At 41.2% G+C, this 17,086-nt stretch overlaps 2 protein-coding genes across 14 annotated transcripts in view; one reads left to right on the plus strand and one right to left on the minus strand.

Moving 5' to 3' along the window:
- STXBP4 (syntaxin binding protein 4) overlaps nucleotides 1–12,164 on the minus strand; it is a 137,187-nt gene extending 125,023 nt beyond the window's left edge. For 2 of the 12 annotated variants that reach the window (XM_043497348.1, XM_043497343.1), the window contains exons 1-2: nucleotides 12,068–12,164; nucleotides 7,647–7,720 (exon numbers count right to left, since the gene is read on the minus strand). In XM_043497348.1, coding sequence (XP_043353283.1) covers nucleotides 7,647–7,681 — 35 coding nt within the window. In that variant the 5' untranslated portion in view covers nucleotides 7,682–7,720; nucleotides 12,068–12,164. Of the gene's footprint in view, nucleotides 1–2,190; nucleotides 2,260–4,907; nucleotides 5,113–7,646; nucleotides 7,721–8,663; nucleotides 8,733–9,820; nucleotides 10,677–12,067 lie in introns of those variants that run through there. The other 10 variants (XM_043497340.1, XM_038371318.2, XM_043497339.1 and 7 more) reach the window with 10 other exon arrangements.
- On the plus strand, nucleotides 12,030–16,409 carry LOC119842776 (cytochrome c oxidase assembly protein COX11, mitochondrial). 2 transcript variants are annotated; one of them, XM_038371327.2, is made up of 4 exons: nucleotides 12,072–12,615; nucleotides 14,021–14,176; nucleotides 15,356–15,481; nucleotides 16,050–16,409. In XM_038371327.2, the coding sequence occupies exons 1-4, from the start codon at nucleotides 12,226–12,228 to the stop codon at nucleotides 16,230–16,232; spliced, it is 855 nt and encodes a 284-aa protein (XP_038227255.1). In that variant the 5' UTR covers nucleotides 12,072–12,225; the 3' UTR covers nucleotides 16,233–16,409. The 2 variants fall into 2 exon arrangements, with proteins under 2 accessions (XP_043353285.1, XP_038227255.1); XM_043497350.1 differs by lacking the exon at nucleotides 14,021–14,176 and having other exon boundaries at nucleotides 12,030–12,615.
- Nucleotides 16,410–17,086: the final 677 nt, after the last annotated feature.

A 17,086-nucleotide genomic window follows, 5' to 3' on the forward strand; every position in this document is an offset into this window, starting at 1 on the left:
ACAGGTCTACCACAGATGTGTGTTTTTATCATTGAAAAGCTCAAAAAATAAGAATCTCATCACTTTCAAGTTAGAGCATTTTTCCTTCTACAATCTCATCTTCCGGCTTTTTGTACTAGTCACATATAGTATAATGCTCTGTAGTGCTCTCAAACACCTTTAACTGTAACAGAGCACCCACTGCTTCACATATTGCAAAGCCAGAGACACTATAAGTATTTTTTATTTACTAGAAAAAATAAAGAAAAAGGAATACATATCTGAGCTCAGCTTGATCTTTCTCTAAGTAATTGCTTTCAATACACTAGAATAGCCATAAAAAACACTTACTTTCTCCTAATCTTTTAATGCTAATGCACACATAGGCTGAAAGGTGGCGGATCTGGTTATGTCAATAGATTAGGTCTTTGGTTAATAAATAACTTAATTAACAAGAAGCTGCCATGAATATTATTAAAGTCAATTTCACTACAATCATAATTTTTTTAGTATTAGCATATAAAAATGCAAGAACAAACTTTGAAGTTCAATCCTGAAGTTCCTATGCAAGGGAATTTTGTTTCCATAAGGATTTACAGAACTGGAATTTAGGCTAACTTCTCAGTCTTGAAAAGAAACAGAGTAACCATCCAGAATAACAGAGCCTAAGGGCATGGCTACACTGGAAACTTCAAAGCGCTGTTGCGGGAGCTCTCCCAGTGCTCCTGGTAATCCACCTCCACGTGGGGATTGGCTCAGAGCGCTGGGAGTGCGACTCCCAGTGCTCGGAGCCCGTTTACACTAGCGCTTTAAAGCGCTCTGACTTGCTGCGCTCAGTGGGTGATTTTTCACCCCCCTGAGACAGCAAGTTAGAGTGCTATAAAATGTAAGTGTAGCCAAGCCCTAGGACACACATTGCAGCACTATAAAATAATAAAGAATAATCTAACTTTGGTATGGGACACTTCCAATAAAAATGAGCTTTTAAATATCTAACAGCAAACTGAATACTGGAAACATCTTTTCAAAAGATTAATATGCTCTACAAGAAGATGCTGCTACAGTGAAAAGCATATACAGGAGGTTAAAAAAAACTCTCTGTAGGGAGGAGAATAAGATATCACTAAATATAAATACATATATGCCATCTGCAAACATATATTATGTAAAACTGAGATTTAAGAACAGCACAAAGCATGAATTCACATTAGGGCATTAAGTTGTTTCTATACTACTTTCACTAAAAATTACCAAAACTATTCTGTGGGTATGTGGTATTGAAACCATGGTAACACAATGGATACAAATACTAAACGTATTAAGTCGCCATGAGATATGTAAAATATGGGGGAAGGTTGTAATGGAAACGATTGCTCATAAAATTCTGAAGAAAACTGCTGGCAATTCAAAATGCAGTAATTACAAATCAGATTGTCATAGCTCTAGTGAAGAGAATGGACCTATGACCATTCACACCAGCTAAGAATCTGGCCCTAAGATGCTTTGGAAATTCTCACCCCCAGTATTTTTCATGTCATCAGAATAATCAATTAACCTTGATTATTTAACATCTAAAAATGTTAATGCCCTGCCCAATACTAGTAAAATGATATAGAAAAGAAAAACGATTCCTGAACTGTGCTAAGAGTAACCAGTAGCAGTAATAAAAATGATAACTAAAAACACATTTTAGTGTACTTTGTAGAAGGAAAAAGTAGATTAAATCTGATTAATATAAACCATACAATATTTGATATATCATTCTCTTCTCTCCTACAAAATCTTGTCAGAAATACTATTAAATAGTTTTACATATTGAGAAAAAGCAAGTAAAATAGTGAATCTTGACACCAAATACCTAAGTGAGAATACAGAACATTTGTGCTATATAATTGAGTGATGCTGAAATTTCTCAGAAGAAACCAAAAAACCCATTAAAACCTCACACTCAGACTAAAATAATTAGTGCCAGAACAGATTCTGAGTGCTAATAGCTATGGGGTAAAATCCTAATAATAGCTGTTAAAACTAAACCTTCAGTACTTTGTTCTGTTGTTTTGTTACCTACAATATATTAGGGGGTTTAAAAGTTTGATATTCTAATATACTGAAAAAAACCCAAAAGAGTCACAGATTTCAAAATACCTTTACTGCACTTTTGTTAGTTCATACACTATAAAAATGCTATTAAAACCTAATGATTTGGCATACCAGTACAAGAGAGAGAGCCCATCAAAACGCTCTGGTTCATCTTCATCCATCAGTGAAAGCAGGGACATTCTTCAAGACACCAGTGAAAAGAAGAACAAAAGCATCCACAAGACACTCAATATTTCTAATTCAGTAGGATAACAATTACATGCTGGACAATTTCTGTTACCAACTAAAAAATCTCAACAGACAGAGACTGAGATGAGTGTCTCTTTCTATTTAATCTCCTCTGAAACCCTGTGCGTCACATGAGCTAATTCACCTATCAAAGTAATGTTTACTTTTTTCCCTTTATGGGATATGGATTTGTAGCAACCTTCAAGTCTCATAAAATACAAATGTGAGAAAAATTACTTGCATTAGCCTCAAATATGATCATATGATGATACTGCATGTCCATCTGGCAGCAGACAGGTCACTGATAAGATACATCTTTTTTTACATATCCTAGAATTTACCCCCTCCAGATGATCCTCCAGATGGGGTCAAGTACAATATACAGCTAACTCCCTCTCTTTGATCTTTTTAAAGCAATCTTCCTAATAGATTGGATTACAGACACAAAAAGAAAGCCAACTAAGCAACAGACAGACAGATAAGCCACCCATGAAAGAAACAGCAAAGACCATCAGTCGTTTTCATTACTCTATTGTGTACTCTCAGTCATGGCAGTGAATTAAAGCCAAGTTAAAAAAAAATAAAAAACACTAGTGTTTTCATCCACAGCAGACAAGAGTTAATGCAGAACCCGGATTATTATCTTGACAATTTATTCTTTTTATACAGACCAAAGTAAATGCTATAGATAATATTTTTAATGTATGCTCTTTTTATGGAAAATTGATAGCAAAATGTAAGGAATATTTTCCCGTTGTTCTTACTTTTTTTTCCCTGTGATCAGGTAAGCAGAAAATAAAATTCCCTTTTAAGTCACATTTCAAAATTATCTCAAACATTCTTTCCAATACTCCTTTCTTTCTCTCCAATTCATTTTAGTAATCCTGCCTTTTTCTTCATTTTCTTAAAGCAACAGACAAATTGATAGAGAACAGAGGTGGTCTCTGATTTAGATCCCCACAAAATAGTCAGAATACATCTCAATGTACAGAACAAAATAACAGTGAAGCGGGGAGCTTTCATAAAACCATGCAAAGGGTTCCCAGAAGCTGTCCCACAATTTTCAGTGCCTATGACCCTTCTTTTAACGAATTTCTAAAGCCAAATAGATTTTCAGTGTCTGCGCACTCTAGATAAAATCTAATGGGCCTACAGCAAGAATGCTTGAAGGAATGTACTATTCTAGAAGGAAACCTGCAGAGCTGTTCTCCTTAGTCTAACAGAAGACCTGTCTGATATCAGGCATGCTCTAGTCTAGAGCAAGACGTGTATTATTTTAAAGATATTCAACTTCTAATATTTTGGCAAAATATTATTTCATACCATTTTAACATTTTACAAATGTTTCTTGTACAGGTAGGAAATGAGAACGTAAATTCGCCTCACTCCTCCTTTGCCTAAAAAAAGAAAAAAAAACTTGACTGAAGAGCTCCATCCGCCTGTCTTTTGTTTCTTTGAAAAATGAAATACTCAGTTTCTCTGTGTTTCTCTCACCTCAGAGCTTTGTTTCAACAGAAAATGAATCCTCTCTACAGTAGAGAGCAGCACGGTGACAAAACAGCATCTGCCAATGTCTGGAACTGCACAGCAGGGTGCCGTGGCTATCCTAGAAATGGGAGCACATGCCAAAGAGTGCCTCCTTCTTAAAGTTGTAGTGCACACATTCAGCTGATATTTCATTTTTATCAGGTAAGGCTTTAAAAATTTTTTTCACCATAAGCATTGCACTGTGTACAAACACATATAAAGAGACAGTCCCCGACTTGAAGTGATTATGGGAAGAGAGACAGGAGTTCAGAGGGGTAAAGTCACTTGCCCAAGGTTACACAGCAGATCCCTGGCAGAGGTGAAACAGAACCCAGATCTCCTGATTCCCACCATGCTCATGTAAGGAGTTCTACTGGGATCAGTAAGACTACTCTCAAATTCAGTGACCTGGATTTGGCAGTGTAGACTTACTTATTCCAGTTTAGCTCCGCCAGTGTTAGCAACATTAGGACTTTGCAGTAGACAGGCCATTAGTGTTTTAAGCACCATGTCACGTAATCTTGCTAAGACCATATCTAATTGACATGGTGCTTAAAACATTAACGGCCTTTCTACAGCAAAGCTGCCAATGTTATTAAAAGAAATGGAGTTGAATCGGTCGTATCAACAGTGGGAATTTTCTGAAAAAATATCCCTTGTATAGACAAGGCTTTGTTGTTATTTAGGGTCATGTTTTCTATTTAACCAGTAAAAATGTTATTCAAGGCTTTATGGACTCATAAAAAAAATATCAAATCACAAATGGACGTTCATTTTTCTTAACCACAGGTAAGAGATTTCCTTGCAATATCTAACCAAATAGGTTAGATTCCACCTTTTTCTTATCCTTTAGGTTTTTTCTGAGGAAATTAATTTTAAAAATCTGAGAAAGGTCTTTTCTAAAAATCAGAAAAGTTGGTTCATGCTATAAAAACTCCATCAGAAAATATTTATATCTTTTAAGCATTCTTAGTTTATTAAATACATTACAAGGGTAATGTACTTATCTTCCTTTATCAACTTGTTCCCACCCTTGTCCATCTTTTTGTCAGTCTCTCAAACAATTACATTACCTTCTTCCAGTTAGCACTTCTGCATTTTTCAGCCTCTCTGAGCTCATCTGCAAGGCCTGACCTTCTCCACGTTTAAGTCCCTCTTTTGCCACCTTTAGTGAATCTTTTTGATTCACATAGAAAATCTCTTTTGTTGCTCCCGACCTCTGTCTACATCTCTCTTTCAGACAAACTCCTTCGGGTCATGACATCACTTCTTGTATGTCTGGAAAGAACCTAGCATATAACTGGGCACTACCCCAAACAAATAATGCATAAAGTGATGATGATAATTCTGAGGAAAATTAAATTTCAATAGATGTTTCCTGTTATTCCAGTATGAATAGATAAGAACACACAACATGTTAGACAAAGAGATTAAGATTCTTCTTTGAACAGATATAAATTATAAATTACTGATGGTATCATAATGTGATGACTTTTCTAGAATTATATTTTATTACCAGTTAGCAACCGAGGTTAGACATATTCAGGTAATTTATCATCTGCTAAATAATCCTGTAATCCTTGGTAGCAAGAATCATGGAATTATTTCATAAAAACAAGTCAATGATAAATTAAATCAGGGGAAAAAATCCTACAAAAGTCAATTATATAACAGTAACCTTTCAGGTTAAAAACCTTAAAGGGTGAAAATTCATTAAGATGCTATGGCCCTTAGCCAGGTGAATACTTTGTTATATAATATGGAAAAATACTTGCAACTGGTCTATCATAAAATAGTAATTAATTTTAAAAGAATTGCGGAATATGTCATTGGAAAGATTAAAACATATATTTCATTAAATGGCACTTGTTTAATCTAGAAAAAAATATAAGAAAATAGGCCCAAGCAACAAAGTACAACAATGTGAATTGTACCAAGTATCAGAGGGGTAGCCGTGTTAGTCTGTATCCACAAAAACAACGAGGAGTCTGGTAGCACCTTAAAGACTAACAGATTATCCAACACAAATGTTAGTCTTTAAAGTGCCACCAGACTCCTCGTTGTTCATGTGAATTGTTTTTGTCTATTCCCTTCTACACAGCTATTTTAAACACAAGGAATGTTAGTGTTTAAACTTCCTGTAAATCTCAATTAGCATCTGAACATGTATATTATTGATGTAACATCATATTATCTAACTAATTGTGAAGCGTCACATGCAAAGATTGTGCCTAATCTGCACGTGCCTGCGTTGACACAGAGAAACTGGGTAAATTACATCTATAAATGACCAGACATGCACGACTACGATCCTTGCAGAGCACACCCAAATGAGGAATGCAATTGTGTTCATGTTTTTCATGTACACACCCACTGTTCAAAAAATAATAATCAAGCTTTCTGAAGAACCATGATCTAGTATCAGTGGCAACGCAGATAACTATGAAGAATACTTAGCTACATTTCTTTCACCCTTTAAAAAGGATACAGCTATGTGCTGCATAGGACATTTGTTTTTAATTTTCAATTGTTTGTAAGAAACAATAAGAAAATTTATTTCTTTATTGATTTTGTACTTTTCCATCTGGCAAATATACAATTTTCTTCTTTCAGTTTCCAATACAACTGAAATTAAAATGGCTATTAATTTGCTTATCTTTTGCCAGTATCCTTACAAATTTGTGAATATGGTAAGTTAATTTGCCAATACTGAGAGCAGAACCCAGCAAGCTGTGCATGAGCACAACAGTCATGATACAATTCTGCACAAATTGTTTGTGTATGTTTTAAATTATCATTTTTGCTGACATGCTTGGCATGGTTATCTAGTGGTTTGAGAAGGATCTGTGAGTTAGGATTCCTGAATGTCATTTATTTTGAGCTAACCATGGAAAGGTTCCATTGGTTCAATAACAGTTGATTTAAATAACAAAGGTTCAGTAACAGCTGATTTAAGAGTCAGATTTAACTATAACCATTTATACAATTAATACAACACTTACTTCTGACATAGAGTTGTCAGGAAGTTAATTAATTAATGTTTCTAGAACACTGGAGATTTTTGCATGAAAAATACAAGACAGACAAATGCAAACATTATTATGCAGAAAAGTAGTGTGCCATAACATATAAATTCCATCTTTTGCATGACCTTATTGTTGCTGGTTCATTCCTAAGAGAAGCTCATTAAATACACATCTTCAGTAAACTTATAGCACGATATTCTACAACAGGAAAGTTTTCAAGGGAATATTGGTTATATATATATATATGAGGGCATCAGTTTGCAATCAGTGTAGGTTAACGAGTAGCAGCCGTGTTAGTCTGTATTCGCAAAAAGAAAAGGAGTACTTGTAAGTACTCCTTTTCTTAGTGTAGGTTAAATGACTGAAAGATTTAAAAGCTGTTTTTATTTGGTGTTTGGTGGTCTCCATCTAGTATCAAGTGTATATGTGTCTACATTAAAAAAAAGTAACCAGAGTTGGTACTATTTTGCAATCTTAAGGTAGTCTCAGTAGGGAAACTAAGGAACGAACGGACTTGACTGAATTATTCTCCAACCCTTAGGGGTTGCTGCTTTGAGGCAGAGATGAGGCAGGATTGTGTGGCAATCTGGGAAAGCTTTTTCAATGGAAAGACAGAGGCCTTCAATCTCTAGGGCCATTGTGAACAAGAAATTGACACAATTAAAATATTTACATTTGTAAGAACTTGCTTTGGACTGCGTTTACCTTTAAGAACTCACTGAAACAACACACTATCACCACCAACGCTAACAATGAGAACTTGATCCAGTAACCCAACAAATTTACCTTTTATATAAATTTAGGGACTCTGTAGCGGCCATCTTCTTAGATGAACTGTTAAATGTTCGGAATAGAAGATTCTGAAAGATAAATGACAGACCCTCAACTCAGATTAAAGATTGCTATTAAAAAGGAGAAACCACTTTTAGAAACTTGCAGGTATGTCTGATTTTTAATTCTCATACTAATTTGTTTAAGACTGTTTGCCTGAAGATAAGTGGGAAGAGATCGCTTCTGGTCATAACTGGTTCATGAATTCATTGCTGAGGAGCAAAGTACCAAAAGCCTAACATCCTCAGCTCAGTTCTTTGTTGCACCACTATAAATTCAGAGTAACTCCATTGGCATAAATAGAGCTCCTCCAGATTTACACTAAAGAGTTACACAGATTTAGACCCCTTGTGATTTAAATCTTCTGTGAAACCCAATACAGTAATCATGATTACATTGTAAGAGGAACCTCAATATAATCCTAAAGAAGAAAATATGAACTCTGATTTTATTCCAATATTGATTATAGAGTTTTTCCATCTTGTTCCATATACAGTAAAGGACCTGATACCATAGATTTTCAAATTCTGGGACTTGCTATAAAGCACAGTCTTGCTTTATAGCCTTTAAGAAAGTCAGATATACAGGTATGGGATATAAGGTGGAATTAAATATTATTAATGAAACTTTGCAAAAGGGTGACTCCTATAACAGCCTCACCAAAACTGAAGGTCCAGGAGAAACATGCTGGAATGTATTTAGGTTATAGTCATCTGATAAACTGCTGGAACATTACTGGTGTGAAAATATCCTACCAGTTCATTTACCGTCTAGTTCAAACACGTTGGTTTTAAGTGAACATGACTTACTTCAACCTCCCTTGCTTTTACTATCTCTTCCCCTTCTGTTAACCAGGGGAATTATGACTATTGTTTTCACCCCTTTCAGCTGAAGAAACAAGTGTCCTTGATTGTAACAAGAGTCCTTCAATGACTCGAGCAATCAGTGTGTTACAAGGACGGGCTGGTATACCTCATTTTAGAAGGTAGCAAATTCATTAGCTGCAACATCTGGTGCAGTTGCTTGTCACACTCTAGAGTGGCACCTGAAAACAAGATGTGCCACACATTCTGAAAATGCAGCCCAACTATAGAATCCAAAGCTTAATGTTTCAGTTGTGTGGGTTTTGACTTAAAGTGATGTAAAAAAGGAACTCATAAATCATAAAAATCCAAGGTTTCAGAGTAGCAGCCACGTTAGTCTGTATCTGCAAAAAGAAAAGGAGTACTTGTGGCACCTTAGAGACTAACAAATTTATTTGAGCATAAGCTTTCGTGAGCTACAGCTCACTTCATCAGATAAAATCCAAGTAATTACAAAGCTAAAATCAGGTAGAGCTTGTTCTGCAACTCTGAAGCCTTTTGAAAATCTAAAACAAAAATCAATTCTCAGAAAACCAATGCATGAGTAATAACTTGACTTATCCATGCATCATTTACCAATCAGTAGAGATAAGTACCTACACTCACAAGAGGTGTCCTGAAGTTTAGCCTAATAAAATTTGCAAAACTCTGAGTTCCTAGGATGAAATTCTACATAAAAGTGAAAAGTATTGGTATTCTTTCAAACCCGTCAACTAATACAATGATTGTAGCATAGCTGCCCTCAGTGTGAGAGTTTGATACTTCCAATTCCCCCACACATATCCTAAATAATGGCAAACACTTTGTACCACTTTCAAATTTTCCATCAACTGTTGGACATGTAAAGTAAAGCTTCTTTTTAAAGACACAGAACAATTTGTTCTTTCTGTCCATAAGTATATGTTTGTGAAAAAGTAAATAAAAATATTTACATTAAATAAAATTTTTTAAAAGAAAGACTAAGCTTCCCCAGGAATTTTTGCTCAAGGTTTCATTATTCATTCATCTTCTCTAGATAATGTTATTGTCACCAATACGGTGCAGGGCCAGCACAGTTAGGATTAGCTACCTTTGTGAATTTCTGTTAACTTGATTGTCATGAAATCATTGCTGTTAACATCACATTGGTATGTTACACAACTGTCAATGTTTTCTATCAAAATATAGTCAAATCAATACACAATCGGGTGACAATGCAGCAAAATATAACCCACTGACCCAAACTTGATCCCATTGCAAAAAGCCATCAGGACACAGCATAGGGACATGGTGTTCAAAAATCTGGCTTGCGTCCAAGGCCATGCCATTTGCAACCATTTGTTCAAATAAATGGAATTACATCATTACATCCATCACTCTGTACCAAGATGCCATTACGACGACTCTGAATTTCATCAACTTGCTGCTAAGCATGACTTCACAGAAGGGCACTGCCTGAAAATGCCAGTGTGCTGCATGGAAGCATTGTGATGCAATAGGATAGACTTGGCGAAAAAACCAAGGCACTACAGTGAAACATTGCAACCAAGTACCATCATGCCATGTTATAACATTGACTGTGCTGCGTCAGGACTCCCTAAAACCATACTGGGGCAATCCATGGCAGGATGCTTGCTTGGTCCAATGTAAACAGTCTGACACGAGGCTGTGGTGAGGTTCTACACAGCCCCAAAAACACTGCAGGTCACAGGACCTTCCCTACAACGACATAATGGCATATAACCCCCAAGAAATGTCCCTGCAGCAAAAGGTCCCTTCACATTAGAGAAACCATGAGCCTTCCTGTGCTGGTGGATGACCCTGCAGAGACATTTTTGCTGGGGACAGCCATGGGGGAAAAAGGGTTTTGTGGGGTGATGCTCCCCCAAGATCAGACCTTCGGGAAAAGCAGCATGCTCCCCAGGCCACCTCCACTGACAGTGCAACTGCGGTCCTTGGCATGTCCCCAGTGAGAATGGTTTCCCTTTCCTGGGGCAGCCCCACTAAGAGAGCACTCCCACTCCCACTCCCACTGCAATGTTCCCATTCAGAGGGCTCCTGCTGCTCCTGGGCCAGCCCAATTCAGCGTGCTCCCATTCCTGCTGCCATGTCCCCATTGGGAGCGTTCTTACCAACTCTGAGCTGTCCCCATTGGCAGCACTCCCACCCTGTCCTGTCCCCAATGGCTGCACCCCCGCCCCCACCCTGCCCTGCCCTGTCCTGTCCTGTCCTGTCCCCAATGGCAGCGCTCCCCCCACCCCTGCCCCCAATGAAGATGCTGCCCCCGCCCCTGCCATGCCCCCATTGGGAGCGCTCCCCTGCCCCTGCCATGCCCCCAATGAAGATGCTGCCCCTGCCCCTGCCATGCCCCCATTGGGAGCGCTCCCCCCGCCCTGCCATGCCATGCCCCCATTGGGAGCGCTGCCCCCGCCCCTGCCATGCCCCCAATGAAGATGCTGCCCCCGCCCCTGCCATGCCCCCATTGGGAGCGCTCCCCCCGCCCCTGCCATGCTCCCAATGAAGATGCTGCCCCCGCCCCTGCCATGCCCCCATTGAGAGCGCTCCCCCCGCCCTGCCATGCCATGCCCCCATTGGGAGCGCTGCCCCCGCCCCTGCCATGCCCCCAATGAAGATGCTGCCCCCACCCCTGCCATGCCCCCATTGGGAGCGCTCCCCCCGCCCCTGCCATGCTCCCAATGAAGATGCTGCCCCCGCCCCTGCCATGCCCCCATTGAGAGCGCTCCCCCCGCCCTGCCATGCCATGCCCCCATTGGGAGCGCTGCCCCCGCCCCTGCCATGCCCCCAGTGAAGATGCTGCCCCCGCCCCTGCCATGCCCCCATTGAGAGCGCTCCCCCCGCCCTGCCATGCCATGCCCCCATTGGGAGCACTGCCCCCGCCCCTGCCATGCCCCCAATGAAGATGCTGCCCCCGCCCCTGCCATGCCCCCATTGGGAGCGCTGCCCCCGCCCCTGCCATGCCCCCAATGAAGATGCTGCCCCCGCCCCTGCCATGCCCCCATTGGGAGCGCTGCCCCCGCCCCTGCCATGCCCCCAATGAAGATGCTGCCCCCGCCCCTGCCATGCCCCCATTGGGAGCGCTGCCCCCGCCCCTGCCATGCCCCCAATGAAGATGCTGCCCCCGCCCCTGCCATGCCCCCATTGGGAGCGCTGCCCCCGCCCCTGCCATGCCCCCAATGAAGATGCTGCCCCCGCCCCTGCCATGCCCCCATTGGGAGCGCTGCCCCCGCCCCTGCCATGCCCCCAATGAAGATGCTGCCCCCGCCCCTGCCATGCCCCCATTGGGAGCGCTGCCCCCGCCCCTGCCATGCCCCCAATGAAGATGCTGCCCCCGCCCCTGCCATGCCCCCATTGGGAGCGCTCCCCCCGCCCCTGGGAGCTGTGTGAGGGGAGGCACCGTGTCAGCGCGAAGCCCTGGTGAAAGTGACAGAGCAACCCCGCTGAGCCACACCCGCCAGCCAACGGGCATCCCCGCAGCTCCTGGGCGGGGGCGGGGCAACAAGAACGCGAACTTACCCCCTGCGGCCGCCGTAGACTGTGCGCCACCGAGTCTGGAGACTGTCCGGTCCCTGCCGAGCAGCCACCTGACCCTCCGAATCTCGCGAGAATAGCGCGTCACGTGTGGGAAGCGTCACCCTGCCCGACGGAGCCGGGTCGTCACGTGAGAGGGGAGGATGGGGCGGGGCTGGAGGTGCCTCGGGGTCCTTCGGCTGCCGCGCGTGGCTGCCGGATCGGGCCCCCGCTTGCTCAGTGTCTGGGCCCCAGGCGCTGGGGCGCCCCTTGCCCGGGGGGGCTGGGCCTGCGGCCGGTGCCCTCGGACCGCGGCCCCGCACAGCCAGTGGGCCCCCCGCGGGCCCAGGACCCCGGGCAGCGCCCCCCGCCGCCAGGCCTGGCCCGGGCTCCAGCCGGCGCGGGGGGCGGCGCGCCCCAACCCTTTCACGCGGGGTCAGGAGCAGGAGTGGAGACGCAGGAACAAGACCGTCCTGACCTACATCGCCGCCGCGGCCGTGGGCATGGTGGGCATGTCCTACGCGGCCGTGCCGCTCTACCGCCTCTACTGCCAGGTCAGGGCCGGGACAAGGACCCCCCCCGCCCCTCCAAGGACTCCCAGGCCGCCCGCCCCCCCCCCCGTGCCCCCAAGCGAAGCCCAGAACTCTGGGAATTTTAGAGACGCTGCCCCCTTCCCTGTCCCTCTTTGTTCTCAGTTGCATCCAGGCTGAAGGCGGTGGGGCAAGTGCATACGCTACCCCTGTCCCTATCCAGTGCAGGGACAGGCAGCCTGCGCCCGCTCTTGTCCCTGCTGGGTCTGGCAAGGGGTGAAGGCATCAGGGAAAGCTCGAGCAGCAGGACGCTACATTGCTAAGAATACCAGTAAAAAGAAAAGGAGGACTTGGGGCACCTTAGAGACTAACCAATTTATTAGAGCATAAGCTTTCGTGAGCTACAGCTCACTTCATTGGATGCATTCGGTGGAAAAAAGGGTATTTTTCCACCGAATGCATCCGATGAAGTGAGCTGTAGCTCACGAAAGCTTATGCTCTAATAAATTGGCTAGTCTCTAAGGTGCCCCAAGTCCTCCTTTTCTTTTTGCGAATACAGACTAACACGGCTGCTACTCTGAAAAGAATACCAGTGTGCATGTGGTGGGCACGTAGAGATCGGTGTAGGGTATATAGCCTAGGGTTCAGTTGTGCAGGGCACGCTCCCCACCTAAACCTTAGGGTTCAGAGTAGCAGCCGTGTTAGTCTGTTTTCGCAAAAAGCAAAGGAGTACTTGTGGCACCTTAGAGACTAACAAATTTATGCTCAAATAAATGTGTCAGTCTCTAACGTGCCACAAGTACTCCTTTGCTTTTCACCTAAACCTTGACTCTGTCTGCACTGCTGTTTCTACCTATGCTAGGTGGGCGTGCAGTGTACATACTCTTCACCCTGCCATACCCATAGCTGTACCAGAATATCGGGCTCTAGCAGAGCCCAGGGTTCTCACTTCCCTCTGACCCATATATTTTAAATCACTGCTCTCCACTTGCTGTTGTTTATTGATGGCATTATCAGAGCACCGAGAAGTCTAGTCAATGGCTAAGACCCTGTTATTCCCCTGCCTGGTTATTTTTATTAATTATTGTTTCAAAAGAGCAGTGTTACAAAATTACTTTTTCCCCAATTTGTTTACTGTGTGTATGGTAATTTTCACTTTCCCCACTACAGTCTGGTGTTTGGATGGAATCTTTCATAAATGGGAAAGGGGGAAAAAAAATCAATGAAATAGACATAGATTTGGTAAGGGGACTCCTAAGGAAGAGTAGTACCTGACACTACTTTCAATTCTTCTCTGCAATTGACTAGATCTTATTGTTACTTTAACCTTCTTTCTACAGAGGTTGAAATTGTTTACTTTCTGGTACCTCAAATACCATCAAGTTTTCAATTTTAATACCACTAACTACAACTTTTATTTTTTATAAAGGCTACTGGACTAGGTGGGTCAGCAGTAGCAGGCCATGATTCAGACCAGATTGAGACTATGGAACCCGTTAAAGATCGCATAATTAAAGTCACTTTCAATGCTGATGTGCATGCAAGTCTACATTGGAATTTTAGACCTCAGCAAACAGAAATATACGTAAGAAACTTACACAACAATTCATTTAGACATTATAGAATGTTTATCAAAAGTACAAAAAAAACTTACAAAACTGAAAAATTGAGGCTTCAAATCTTAACTTTTTAAAACTTTTTTGTATTAGGAGCTAACACAGTACATTAGCTCTGATCTTGAAAAAATTTAAACATGGGTATGAGCCTTTTCAGGATCGAGACTATAGGTAAGCCTATTCATGGACTACTCGTACGTATTTACAGGATGGGAGTCTTATTTTTCAGCACTCGTTCAAATAATATTATTGACGTTACTTTCATTTGAATTAATAAATGTTAATGTCACAGCTTTAAAGGATACTGTCAAAGGGATTTTGAATAATTTAAAAAATAATTGTAGGTTTTTGATTGATTTTGCCTCTTAAATTGAAATACAGTAATTAAAATATTTTTACTTACCAAATATTTTTCTTGGTTGCCGCTATACACAGCGGTTTGTAAAGGTTAATAAAAGTTGCATGGGCTGCAAACAAGGGTAAAAACACAAGTTGGGGCCCCAGTCTTGCAATTTACAATGTAGGTGGGCATTGATGTCTGCAGGGCTCACGCTGGCCGGCCAAAGCAGTCCACCTCAGCATTGAGGCTTAGGTCAAGTAGGGCACTTTCTCTTCTTTTCAGTATTCTTGCATGATTATCTTTGTGCTGATTTTTTGTTGTTGTTGCCTTTAATAATATTGCTACTGTTTAAAACTGGTTACCAACAAAGGCTCTTATGAGGTCAGTCATATTCCTTGATCAGTTTGTTTGAATTCATTATTGCAATTAGTGTTTTGATATTTTTTTCAACCGGGCTATTGGATTCCTGCTAGCCTGAGTCTGTTGACCTAGGCTGGGAGGCTCACTGATACACCCTGGAAGTCCAATATCTTGTAGGATAAGATCCAAAATGTATCCATATTATGATTGATTTTGTGTGTGGATATTGAAGCTAGAATCTTAATACTGTTTTTAATTTACAATTACTTTTCCAGGTTCACTAATGTTGGAAATATAGGAAATAGATAACTTGCAGTGGATCTGCCTTTAAGGGCAACTAAAAAAATTATCACTGGAATAAATTTAGCAACTTAAGTCCTACAGAACTTTGTGAGAGTGGTGTAATGAACTTAAATTAAATACAATAATTGTATTTTTCTTTAAACAGGTTGTACCAGGAGAGACTGCATTGGCATTTTACAAAGCAAAGAATTCTACAGACAAACCAGTAATTGGAATCTCTACATATAACGTGGTTCCATTTGAAGCAGGACAATATTTCAATAAAATACAAGTAGGTGAAGTGTGTAACTCCAAGGCGTGTGAGGCAATCTAGACTGGCAAACTGAAAAATTCAGTATTTCAGACATTATCCTTTTCCAAATGGGCATGCATCAATTCATGTATTTAGCCTAGGCTAAATCATAGAAGGCGGGTACTATTAAGTCCCATTAGAGAGGCTCCCAAAGTGTAAGAGATGGACCACTGGTGATCTTGAGGGCACTTACTTGTGGGTTGAATAGTCATAGGGTACTGATTGTTCACTTCAAAACTATTAAATACTTTCCTAATATAATTTTTCAATTTAAGCAATTGCTGTAATTGCCTCTTGGTATTTACTTACCAGAGAGGGGAGATGCTCCATGAATAGGAGAGAAGTTTGTGTCATGGACCAGATCTCTGTTAAAACACAGTATAAGAGAGAACCTGCTATCCCCTCACAATCACAGATCTCATTCCATTAGACATTTAAGTTTACTCAAGTAGGAGCAGTATAAAAAACAGAACACAAAGGCTGTTTTTTTAACATGCAGTGTGTACATATTTGTTTTGTAACTGTTCTCACTTTTCACCATGAACAGTGCTTTTGTTTTGAAGAACAGCGGCTTAATCCCCAAGAGGAGGTGGACATGCCTGTGTTTTTCTTCATAGATCCTGAATTTGCTGAAGACCCAAGAATGGCCAATGTTGATCTGATCACTCTTTCTTACACTTTTTTTGAAGCAAAAGAAGGACACAAATTGCCACTCCCAGGTTATCAATGATATACTATCTATACAACGAATTAGTAGTTTCTCTGGTACCTGGCAGCCAAATGATCTGCCAACTTTGCAAAACACATTCTTCCAAAGACAAAAGAAGGATATGAAACACCACATGAAACTACTGTACAATATGAATTTGTATTTTAAATTATTAAACCATGACAGATGTGCTGTTAAGGTGTGATTTTATTTGACTTTCTATACAAGGACCAATAATGTGTCTGAACACATAGGAAAAGGGAAATCTTTGTAGCTAAGTGCAAATGGAAATCTTCAAAATAATTATTTTCAGATTTAGCTTTACATTCAATTGATAGGAACAGATCTGTCTACTAAATATCTGGGGGTATGGAGTTTGTAATGTCCTCTGTTGATGGAAACCGGATAAGAAAACAGTTAATACCTGAAAATGATTAAGAGCTTATGCTACTTCAGAAGAAAGACAACTTTAATTGAGCTTGTATTTTAGGTGAAAAGGAATACTTCTTACCAGTAAATATTCTACCTAATCTTGTGAGACCTCATGAGAGAAACAAAATCAGTCTGGGTCATTAAAGAATACTTAAGTGATGCAGGAAAAGAAGTTGATGATTCATTAGGTGGAACTCTCCCTTTTAAGATTGTACTGAATTAATGCAGTCTGACAAATACGAGTGGTCACTGCTGCTAGAGGTACTGTGTGTTGGATGTCATGCACAACAGAGGTCTTGACTACTTGTGGTTACTTTTCAGAAAATAATTTGAGCTATTTGTTAGACAAGCATTTCTCTCACAGTTCCAATAGATTATGGTATTCAATTTTGGTAAACAGCAGTACAGTGTTGTGTACTGTTAAAGAGCTGCTGTTTCACCTC

The sequence above is a fragment of the Dermochelys coriacea genome, chromosome 14, assembly GCF_009764565.3.
Source record: "Dermochelys coriacea isolate rDerCor1 chromosome 14, rDerCor1.pri.v4, whole genome shotgun sequence".
Classification (NCBI taxonomy): domain Eukaryota; kingdom Metazoa; phylum Chordata; order Testudines; family Dermochelyidae; genus Dermochelys; species Dermochelys coriacea.